Consider the following 12,370-nt stretch of genomic DNA (forward strand, 5'->3'; position numbering starts at 1 on the left):
GAGCAACGGGGCTGGCGCTCTTCTCTTATCAGACCCAGAAGCTGGGACGAACCAGCACCACTTCCCAGGATCAGAGGGACTCAGCAGGAAGCCACACAGGTCTTCACCATTCTGATGTCTTAGCTTCTCTGAGACTCAGAAACACAGGTGGCCAGAGACAAGGGTGCAGCAGCCACAGGGAGTCCAGCAGGTGTCCCGGGTCAGTACCCGAGTCTCCTGACTCTGGCCAGGGGTGGCAAGCTGCGCCACAGGTCAAGTCCAGCACAGCACCTATCTTTGTTCGGCTATAAGCTCAGAATAGTTTTCATATTTTAAAAAAGTTGGAAAAAACCCAAAACAAGCCTATTTTATGACATGGGAAAGCCAAGGAGCCTCGGGTTCCAGAGTGACAGCTGTATGAAGTGTGCATGCTGCCTGGGTTAGAGGCCAGGCCAGGCTGCGGGACCCGTGGCCGCGCTGGTGGGTCTGTCGGGGGCTGTGGGGAGAAGTGAGCCACCTGTCCCAGCGCAGGGCTCCCGGGCCCGACAGGAGTGGCGGAGGGACAGGACCAGCTCCTCAGAGGAGTGGAGTGACAGGCAAGCCGGCCTTACTCAACAGTGTGGTAATCTCACCTGAAAAACAGGCCTTGGCTCTGAAAGGGTTAAGTAGTCAAATTAAGGGCCATCCCATAAATGTCTAAGAGTGAGACCCACCAACCACAGCAGGCCACCTTTACCGAGCCCTCAGGGAGGTGGGCACAGAGCTGCAGGGTCGGTGTCCGCAGGTGGACAGACGCCTAATTCTCCATACGCAGGGACAGTCACAGGGAAGGGCCCAGGGCAGCACCCAGCCAGGGGCACGGGGTTTTCGCAGCCTCCCTCCAGAGCAGGCAGTCAGGAGCTGCTGACTCACAGGCTGGCCGACCTGCCCCACGGGCAGGAGCCCTGTGCCTGGGGGGTTCACAGTCCCTGTCAGCTGCGGGCTTGCCCGGGGCCACCACTCATTCCAGCCAGGGGAAGCCCAGCTTCTAGGACGAGCCCTATGCCTGAATAAAACAGCCCTGTCAGGTTAGAACTTACCTTTTCCTCCCGTTCTGTTAACAGAAGGGAGTCCCCTTCAGATTATCTACACTTAGTAAAACACATGCACCGTGTGCTGTTGGGCCCCTGGCACGTGTGTGCTGAGCAGACCTGGCATAGGGCGCGAGCTGACGGGCCAGGCCCTGCCTCCACGGGCATGGGCGCTGGGGGCAGAAAACAGAACAGGCGAGGACAGCACTGCAGGAAGACAGTGCCCGCTGAGGGCGGGCGGGCATGGGGTGCAGGGGAGTCCAGAGCCCCTGCCCTCCGGAGGGATACCTCAGCTGCCCTGCTGGAGGGGCTGGAGCAGGGAAGCTCGGGCAGCGCGGAGGGGCTCGGGTCAGGAAGGTCCTCTGGGGGAAGTGGACCGCTGGGCAGTTTCTGGGCACAGGCGTGGTTAGACCAGTGCCGGAGGGACCCCCTTAAAATGGGGCTGGACACCAGTGCTTCACTATTAAATATGGAAATGTTCCCAAGTTAAAGACCAGCAGCTGCAACACAAACACTGTGCTCACTCGTCGTCTCCAAGTATTTCCTAGTTTATGGAAAAACCTCAGGACAAAGTCACATCTTTTTTTATTTTATTGGGAGATGCCTCACAACTGTCACATCACAGTAACTGACTCAGATTAACTGGGGAGAAGACCTGTCAAAATTACCTGACAGACTGAACCACTGTACTTTATTTAAATAAATCTCAGCCTCCTTCGGTAGGTGAAGTGATGGGGCAGGCCTGCCACCGCTGCCTCATGCAGCTCGTTTTAATGAGGGTTTTAAAGGATGGAAATTAGCCGGCGTCAGCACCCACCGGTGGATTTCTAGGCAGTTTCTTCTCTTCACTAGAAACACACCTACGTCCTGACACTACTCATTTTCTTCACAAAGTCCATGGAAAGGATACACAGGCACAAACCCACGTGGGGCCGGCTCCCCAGTGAGCTGGGAGCACCTCCTCTCCGTGGGCGCCCCGACTGCCACACCTGCATGGTGAGACGGGGGCACGTGCAGAGAACGTGCACATCTTTTCACATGCATTAGGAGGCCATCAACTCCCCACGAGAGTCACATGTGAGCGGGCATTTCACTGTTTCTTCCAAATAAGTTTTGTTTTACTATGAATCTATGGTCCAAAGGTCCATATCTGAACTCGACTGGTCTCTGAAAACACTCCAAACTGCATGAAAAACTTTGTGCGAAAATGCAGCTCCATGGAGGGGGCCTGTAGCCTACGGACGTGCAGCCAACGGGGTGAAGACCCAAAGGGGTGCGGCTAGCTCGCGACGCACAGGCGAGAGGGGTCCCTCGCTAGGGACCCGCCGGGCTCCTGGGAGGTACTTCCCTCACTCTGCGTCAACATCGACTTACAGTTTTCATTTAGTTTCAAATTAAAAAGTTTCATTATATAAATACCCATTTTGAATGACTTAGAGAAAATACAAAATTCGAATCTGTGACTTCCCCTTGTTCCTTTCTGGGTGATACTCAAACCAGTTCTTTATTTTCCTTCTTTCCTTACAGGGAATGTTTTAGAGGCTCTTGCTCCAGGATTCCATGGACGTGTCGTCGTCAGCTTACTGTTCACTTAGGGCAGGCACATGACTCATTTTCTTTTTTTTCCTCACCTGAGGATATTTTTTCCATGGCTTTTCAGGGAGAAGGGAAGGGGGTCCACAGCTACACCAGGGAAGGGTGTCTGTCTTCCTGTCCTCCTGTCGCTCCTCCGTCAGCAGGCAGCACTCGCTGCTGGGAGGGGCTGCACCCCACAGGCAGCCCCTGTCGTGACCCCGACACACACCCTGCGATGTCCCCGGAAAGGAGGGCGAGGGGACAAAACCGCCCAGTTGAAAGCCACCCTTCAGGCACTGCTGCCCTGGCTTTGCTCTTCTTGCCACAGTACAGCCGTGTTCTTAGAAAGTGGGAAAGGCGACTGCTATGAGGAGCATCAGAAAGAAAGGTCGCACGTGGGGCGACACTGAGCCCTCTGCGTGTGCTTTGTCAGGTCCTCCTGGGCAGTCCCGGCAAATAAGCTTAAGCAGGTACTTGGTATGACCAGCTTTTAAAGGAGAATTGTGCGGGGATGGCACTTGTCAGAAGAAAAAATATGATCTTCAATATAGTAACTTCATTGTAGCTCCAAAAAAATAAGCCTATTAATAAGATGTATAGTCTTGGTAATTTTCTTACAGTTGTGAGCATAAAAACTTACATAAGTCTACATAAAAGCAACACATTTTAACTTATTGCTAAAAACAAAAATCCAGTATTGCATGAAGCAATATTGCTTTTTGTATACTTCCAAATATTCTGTCCCAAATATAATTTCCTTTTATTCATATAGAATAAAATGTTAGCTATTTCAGATATAAATTTATTTTAAAGCACATTTCATTTACAATAAAAATAACCTAAGAAAATTATTGTCACTGCTCTTAAGAACACTACAGGTCTTTCATCTTCACGGTGGGCGTCGGTCAGCAAGCTTCTCTGGCCCTTCATCCCCGAGCTGCTGGTGTGGCCTTACCCACCCTCACTCCCATGCAAAGTGCCACCAAAACACACAGTCCACTCTCAGAGGTCCCCGTGGTGCCCACGTGGAAGTCAGACAGGACTTATCAAATGCAAGTCCTGGTTCCTCAGCCCAAACGGCCTGTGGGCCCATGAGAGGAGAGCCTGGCTCCAGGGGACAAACAAGGGAGAAAGCCCCCAGGCCAAGCTGCGCAATGGAGTTGCTGCAGTGACTGCCCTGTTTGTTTCCAAAGGCACTTTAGGAACCCACCTCCACTGCTCTGCCTCCAGAAACACGAGGGCCCGACACCCACCATCAGCTGGGGTCGTCTTGGTCTGGGAGAGAGCCCCCCGGTCCCTGCTCCCCCTCCCCAGGAGGAGAGCCCCGTAGGCTGCAGCAGAACGGGGCGTGGGCTTAGGCAGTGTCACTCGCTGTTTCTACTGTTCCTTTTGTTCATGGTTTCCCAAAACAGGCATTTTCTAATCTTTAAAAAAATAATTTCATCATGCTCTCAGATCAACTAAATTTCATATTTCTCCCAACTTCTTTGTCTCGTTTATTCCCTGTTCTGAACGGGACCAACGTCTCTCTCATCACCCAAACTAGAAACTCAGAGCCCCCTTTACCCCACTTCCCCGTGGGGCCGCTGCCCACGGCCTCCCGAGCAGCCCCAACACCGCCCCTGCCACCCAGCCCCACCACGGGGCTCAGGAGCTCCCGGGCCTTACCCACAAATCAATCCAGACAGCTTTCCAGTGTTCTCTCAACACCGCTCTCTCCTTAATCCAAACAATTATGCTCCTTACCACCAAACCTGTCCTTCTAAAAAACTGATTAGTCATGTGAGTCAACTGATGAAGCTTTAATCATTCCCCACTCTCTACACTTCGGAGGTCACATTCCTGTCACACGGTCGAGCCTCCGCACTGTCGTCCCCAGTCAACCTCTATGGCCAGTGAGCACCTCACCCGCCGTCACTGCAGCGGGGCCAGGCCTGCCACCGCCGCCCTTTCCCTTCCTCCGCCTTTCTAGAGTCCGGCCCCCACTCCCACCGGCCAAGTTCTGTGCATGGTCCAGTGCATCCCGGTGGGCAGTCGCTGAACGCTCCGCGCGGCACCGGGCAGCAGCCTCCCAGGACGGCCCCGCTGCCCGGTGGCCGCACACCTGCTCTGCCTTCCGGCCTGACGGGGGCCACCGCCGGGCTGGTCGTCGCCTCGCGGCGCTTTAGCTGCGGCGGAGTTAGCACTCCTCTGCCCAGCCCTGCTCAGCACCAGCCGCTGGCAAGGAAGGCGCCCTGGAGTCGGCGGCCACACGCTTTCCCTCTGCTCTCCCTCTTCCCGTCTCCTTTCCCCAGGCTGCTGCAATTCTTTAATTCTGCAATCAACTGCACAGATAAAAAACTCACTGTTTAAGAAATTAGAAGATATCGTATCAGCATATTTTCAAAAGCTTTTAAGAAATATTTTCAGAGCTAACCAAAATAGCGCCCTATGCCTCCCCACTTCAATTTCAGAGAGCTCCGTCCCTAACGAAAACGAGGTCAGCAACAACAGCAGTGTTTTAGTGGTACAAGGCTTTCAAGAAACTACTGTAAATTTCCAGTACTCTGTTGGGGATTCTACCCTGAATGTACCACAGACAGGACAAGATGAAAATAAATAGTTTAGTAAAGAAATCAAGAGATACATTTGAATAAATACTCTGTATTGGTAGGTCAAAGTGTACTAGCCAGTAAGTCTAATCAGAAATTGTCCTTCATTTGTAACAAAAAGAACATTTTTCTCTGTAGTTTCATATAAAATCCAACTACTTCTTACAACTCTGGAGCTGGCTTTTTCAACTGATATATGGAAAAATAATTTATTTACAAAGGAATCAGTAATAGATGGATGCAGATCCAAATTTACCAAGTAAATTAAAAGAAAACTTAAAATATCTTGAATCTGCAATTTTTATATCCATATTTTACCTTCCTGCTACATATGCTATTTACTTAAAAATGATGGATTTAACTTTCAACCCAAAATTATAAAGACTACACACTGGCACTATATTAAATGAACAAAAGAAGAGAAAGTTAGAGTAGATCATGAGAATTTTTGGAAACATTTGCTTGCTGGGGAAAACTCTGCTGCTTCTCAGGTTGGTTAGAGGAAGATGCTCTGCTCCAGAGACAGGGAGGCGTTCTGATACTGAAACCTCCACACCAAACAATCAAGACACGAGGTGAGATTGAATCAAATAAAGGGTGAACTTAAATAAGCATACTTTGCTTTTTACTACTGAATAGTGTTAAATTACCTAGTACCTGTTGGGAGTCACCAGGGGAGGCTGTGTGGTAATATACCTTGCCTATTCTAGTGTAATTACAGACCGTGTGATGTCAGGCATCACCCGATGGCCGGGGGAGGTTGCGGAGAACACTGTGAGGACCGCTCTTGGGATGCCGTTGGAGTTCTCACACCGTGGGAAAGACTGGACCGCCCTTCATAAAGCCCAACGGTCTTCCGAGTGCCCACTGAACACTGACTCCACCAGCTGTCCTTTCCCACCTGACTGTGCACAGGGTTCCAAACTGGGCTCTTAGCAACAGACACTCAAGGCAATTTAATCATGTGATCACTAACTACTGGGAATAGTTAAGATGAATACTTATTGGATTATACAAGGAGTTGGATGGTTCCTTACAAATTCTAGGAACTTAGAGGAAAACTGCATGCAGAGTAGAACTAAAAGGTAAAATTTTGTTAGAAACGAATCGACAAACAAAAATGTTCCTTTTGTCTCATAAAAATTAGAAAGATGATATTTGGCCCACGGATTTTTGCAAAACCCAGGGAGACTGGGGTTAAATCATGGCGACACCTGCCTCCAAGGTCAGGGCAAGGAGACAGGCAGTGCTCACAAGGGCCTACACAGGCTGTGCGTTCTCCAGCAGGCTGTGCGTTCCCACCCCTTGGAGATCTGTGTGTGACCTTGGGCACTTACTTTCATACTGAAACCTCCCAGCAGGGAAGTAATGTGCTAGATCATTCCCAGGGCTCCTCCAGGTTCACATTTTAGGAAACGAAAGTTACATAACCCCAGATGGCGTGACTTATCACTCACAGGCATGGGACGCCTGCTGTACAGAAAGTGAGGGCTTTCTCTGGCCTCTAGCCCCTGCCCGTCAGCTCCTGCAGACGACAAAGCTGTCAGCTCAGCACCCTTCTGAGGCACAGTGGCTCCTCCCGGGGCAACAGATGAGGTCGCAGGTATTATTGATGCTCTCTCCAAAACTAAGTTTTGGTTTTTGTATTAGCATTAGAAGTTCTTAACATTTATCCTATAGGAAGGGAGATGAATGTGAACCAAAACAACTTCAAAATTCTCCTTGAAAGGGAGCATCAGCCACATCTCTGCAACCTTGCCACTGCCAGGCAGGCACCCGCCTGTCCCACCTTCCTGCATAGACCGTCTCATGACTCAGGCTGGCATGTCACTGTCCAGCCGTGACCGTGGGTGAGTAACATAGATTCAGAAGACTTTAGTTTCCTCAGTTATTAATGCAAAAAAAATTAAGAGTTTGTACAGATAAACTGTAAGACCTCTGTTACTGCAGTATTATGACTGATGAAATATATTGTACATCATATATTACATTACATGCAATATACACAGTACATGAAAGTTTCTGCAATAGGTTTTCCCACTGTTACATGTCTGTCCTCAGGAAGAAACCTACTAAACATTATGATTAATTAGGCAGTACTTGGTAAGTAATGCCCCATCATAATCAATGCCAGCCATCTATTTACATTATATATCTTCCCTGGTAATTATCCAATTCCCTGTGATAATTCTCTGAGGAAATAAGCGGTAAATATTTTGTCTCCAATACAAAGAGAGCAAGTAGAAGCCACTGGGCAAGTGGGAGGCGCTCCAGAGCTCAGACAGCCCTGGTCAGGCAGGGGCAGTGAGGTCCACTGAGGCTGTGACGATCACTTTCCCTAATTTCCTACCGCCCGATGATACGCAGTGCATCTGGGGTTGTGGTGGGCGAGCCGGGTGACCTCACTGCACAGGCCGTAGGCACTAACCCGGACAGGATGAAAAAGGCCTCCTGGACCTGTCAGGAAAGGCCTACCTTACTGGGCTGGTGTGGATTTCTGCAGGTATGTTTCTTCAAACTTTCAAAAAAATGTATTGCTTTTCTCAAGTCAACAGTGTACATTAAGGTCTTTAGAGAATGGGACAGCCCAGCAACAAAATGTACCCTTCCTCCAACCGCAGAGCTGGCCCGCACCTGATGTCCTCACACGCCGGGGCCACAGTTCTCGCCGCGCTTGTTCTCACACGCACACGGGTGCGCTGGATGAGAGTTCTGCCTTCCTTCCAAGTTTCTCCGACTGTTTTGGTTATTTGGGCTTCACCACAGATTTCAATAAATTTCTCAATAGTGATGCTTATCAAAGATCAAGCACAAAATCAATGGAAATACAGAGTAACTTTGAAAACAATGTGGCTATTACCTCAAATATTTTAATTCGCTACCTTAAATGTATTTTTTCCCTTACTTAGTACATATGTTGACATAGCTCAAACAATTTGGTTTACCAAATTTCAAGAGGAAATAAGTCTATTTTGTGAAAATAAAAGATACAAAATGATCAAAAAATGAGCTAAGAGAACATCTTGCTGAGTGCGGCAGGATGTCCTCTCCAAACTGTGCAACGCCTTAGCGCCGAGCTAGAGTCCACGCCACGCTTCCCCGCGGGGCCACACGGCCCCCTGGCCCGAGGCTCTGAGGCCGGGCAGAGAGGGGGCTGCGGAGGGCACTGCCCGCTCTCTCCCATCCACGGGGCCTGGAGGAGCCTGGTGCTCTTCACGGACGGCAAGGGCTCCCTGAAGACAGCGGCTGCAGCCATCTGCCTTCTCACCCAGGAACAAGGAGCTTGGGGCTGGGGGGTGCACCCTGGGTTCTGAGGAACTGACGGAGCCCTCGTGTGACTACGACATTTCAAGCACAGCGGACGGCGGGTCAGACGGTGACACGCTCCCCTTGCTTAATTAAGACCCTGCCCTGGCTTCCCACAGCACTTAGAATGAAAGGCAAACACTAGCTGGTTACACAGCCCTATCCAACCTCAGTCATCACCCCTTTCACCCAGGGAAGGTCACACGCTGGTCCCCCAACTCTTCCCCTAACAAGGGAAGGCCCAGGCCCTCTGTCTGAACCCCTTCTCCTTGTGCTTTTTCTTGATGAACTTCCTGTCGGTTTGGATGCGACGTCCTCAGACACCTGCGCTACAAGCTTCTACAGCAGGACTAAGGCCCTCTCTGCACACAGGCCCTCTGCGTACCTGGGCCATGTCCTCTGGGGCCCTCAGCCTGCCTAAGGAATCTGAGCAAAGGCTCCTGCTGGGCTATCCTCCCTCCCCCACACGTGACCAAGTTCTTCATCGCCCACCCTTGGCGTCTTGGTCCTGGGTATGCCTCTAACAAGAACCTTTTTCGGCCAGCTGAGCAAGACCCCGCCCGATGTCTCCTCCTAGTCATTTTCCACCAGCACCTGGCTCTGCTCCCTGGCTCTCCAGGGCTCTCGGTCCCCAGGGGGCTCTGCTGCACTGAGCCCTGAGCTCAGCTCTCCACCCCACGCCCCGCAGGAATAATGGATAATATCTATCGCTTTAACGTGGTATGACTGTGTCTCTGATGGTAGCCACGAAGTCTCCTGGAATCTAATTGTCCCGATTCAGTTCTCTGCAGGGAAGCAATCCCTGGGATGTCACTGTGGCGGTTGGGCTGTCTGTGGGATCACTGCTGCTTCATCACCACAGCGACGAGGCTAGAACGTGGCCTGGCAATGGCCACACTCAGTCCATTTTGAGGAGTGAGACAATTAAAAATTACATCTTCATGGTTTATTTAAAGGGGTATGGAAATGCCCACAAGAGAATGCTGGAAGTTAACATATACATGAGATTTATTATAAAGTGGGAGAAATAATCACAAGTATTAAAAGCTGTTCCCTCTGGTTTCTTCTTCACACATGACTGTTCCAAGGACTTTCCACTAAGCGTGTGCGTCACTGTGAAAATCAGAGGAACACTGAGAAAGCACTGAGGAGCCGCCGTTGTTTCAAAGATGTTTCTCTGGGAGAAACCTTCTCCTGGCTGCAAGTTCTCAGATTATCGCTTCTGTGCCAAGAGAAGAGCACACACAAAAATAAAAATGTAGCAAGTTTTCCCAGGAGAAAAATTGTCCAATATAGTAATTCCACCCTGGAAGTTCTAACACCTGAGAGTTAAGAAAACTGAGCACATGATAAAGTGGAGGAAGGGGAGGGCAGAGTCCCTGCCTCTTAGCTATCACTCCGTCGGTTCTAAGAAGGAGAGCAAAGGCTGTTCCCTGTGCAATGGAGCACAGCACATGCTCACATGCCCAACCACGTCCCTGTTAGACAGCGGCCAGCTGGTCAATGCTTCAGGTTTACTGCCTCAGAAAGCCCATGAGACGCAGGACAGAAAACTCCCAGGCAGGAACGGACGCTGAGTGGGCCTGCACACAGCAAGGGCAGAGCTGTAAGCCTCCTCTGAGTGGTCTGCAAACTCTCCTGCACCGCCTCCTCCCTCGCTTCCACATGGGAAGGACTCTGACAGAGCTGGGCCAGCAGCACTTCCCCAAAATGACCAGAACCACTGCTGCAGCATCTAGCATAGTAAGTTGTTCTTGCTTTTTCTTTCTTCTGTTTCTTTCTTCTATGTTTCTCATATCCATCGATTTTCTATTTTGAACATTACCATGCTATTTTAAAATTCAAGAGAATGTTCTAAAATAATTTTACTAGTTTCTGGAATAGAATCAGAGATTACAAGGTAAACCTTCTACAGGACAGAGGAAGAGTAATTTAGGCAACTAAAATAATGGCGCAAATTGTCTCTCCAACTTCACCGGCTGCAGCTGAATAATCCTTGAAGACATACAGAGGCATCAGCAACTAAAAATACTTTATATGAGCTTTTAAATGTCAGTATATATAGAACGGCTATTTCTGGAAAAACTTAAAAAACTTTAAAGAATCAAATGTAATCAAGACTAAAAGTTAGGAACCTATTTGATAACAGTTGCAAATACTAGGTTATTAAATAAACATTTTATTGTGGTGAAAACTTTAATTGGCATCTAAATACAGAGGACCCATTCCATCACCAATATTGGGGTGCTTACCAATATTGGGGTGCTTCAGAAGACGGCAGATTCTAGCTTCCCGTTCCAGTTTCTGATGATCTGTTAAAAACAAAAACAAAAAAATAAAAATTAAAAATGAATCACAACTTTGGCAGAAAAGATTAAAGGGCAATAAACATTGCACCCTGATGACAGAAAGCCTGCACAGTTACTTTGTCCTTTGATTTCTTCTTAAAAACTGATCATTGGGCCTGGCCAGCGTGGCTCAGCGGTTGAGCATCGACCTAGGATCCAGGAGATCGCAGTTCGATTCCCAGTCAGGGCACATGCCCGGGTTGCGGGCTCCATTCCCAGTCGGGGCGTGCAGGAGGCAGCCGATCAATGACTCTCTCATCATTGATGTTTCTCTCTCTCTCTCCCTCTCCCTTCCTCTCTGAAATCAATAAAGATATATTTTAAAAAATAAAAATTAAAAATAAAAACTAATCATTTGAATATGGAGTTACATAAACATAACATAATTTTTAGCAACCTAATTTTCTTCCCTTTTCATTGATTTCATGCTGGAAAACAGTGAAAATGGCACAAAACAGTGCTATTCTGTCCGGCCAACTTGGCTCAGAGGTTGAGTGTCGACCTAGGATCCAGGATATCAGGGTTCGATTCCCGGTCAGGGCACATGCCTGGGTTTTGGCTGGATCCCCAGTAGGGGGCCTGCAGGAGGCAGCCGATCAACAACAACTCTCTCATCACTGATGTTTCTCTCTCTCCCTCCTCTCCCTTCCTCTCTGAAATCAATGTCATATTTTTTTAAATGGTGTTCTTTTCTTCTCTCCCCTAAGTGTATATCGCTGCAACAATTCAAATAAGCAGCAGACACACAGGGAAACAGGGTGCATTTCTGGAAGCCGGGACACCCATGGAATCAGGCGAGTAGGGCTCGCTGCAGCCTGGCCGAGGGAGACGTGCTCCCTCTCCGGACACATTTCCTGTCAGCCATGCTCCCACAGCTGTCGTCGCCACCGTCCTCGGTCGCCATGCTCTTCCTCACACCACGGACACCCCAAGCTCCACACTGCTTGGTCCTCACCTTCCCTGTCCCCTAGCAATTCTAGGAAGGGCAGGAACGCTACAAACATGCACTTTACGAATGACTTGATGCTTCTCCTGGGTGTCTCTGTCATGGTTCATGTGAACGTAATTACACCAAAGTCACTAGCCAAAGCACAAATGGGAGGGGCAGAGAGAGGCAAGAACAAGCACGTGCATCGGCAGCCCTGTGGAGGCCAGGACCTGGGCGCCCTTGTACAGAGAGAGAGCCTCTGAGGTAGGGAATATTACTGCCCCTCGTTTACAAATACAAAACAAATCCAAAACACAGAGAGTTTGCTTCTCTACATTATAAAATTAGTAAGGGGCATCTACCAATCAGCTCTCATTAACTAATGTCATAAACCAGCCTGAAGAGAACGTGGGGGCACCAACCTGACCCCCCAGGGAGAGTCCCTACCACTGGCCCTCAGCTCTGTGCTCTCGGACCCTTCATGCTCCTAAAATGATCTAGAACCCCAAAGAGCTTCTGCTTATGTGAATTAGATCTATTAATATTTACTCTATTACAAATACAACTGAGGAA

General features: G+C 49.2%; 1 protein-coding gene across 4 annotated transcripts in view; it reads right to left on the reverse strand.

The window, feature by feature from the left end:
• The window catches only part of CAMK2D (calcium/calmodulin dependent protein kinase II delta), a 156,454-nt gene that overhangs the window by 73,526 nt on the left and 70,558 nt on the right, over positions 1 to 12,370 (reverse strand). For all 4 annotated transcript variants that reach the window (XM_081134328.1, XM_081134327.1, XM_081134326.1 and 1 more), the window contains exon 3: positions 10,774 to 10,833. In XM_081134328.1, the coding sequence (XP_080990454.1) occupies positions 10,774 to 10,833 (60 nt within the window). The remainder of the gene's footprint in view (positions 1 to 10,773; positions 10,834 to 12,370) is intronic.

The sequence above is a fragment of the Miniopterus schreibersii genome, assembly GCF_964146895.1.
Source record: "Miniopterus schreibersii genome assembly, chromosome: 4".
Classification (NCBI taxonomy): Eukaryota; Metazoa; Chordata; class Mammalia; order Chiroptera; family Miniopteridae; genus Miniopterus; species Miniopterus schreibersii.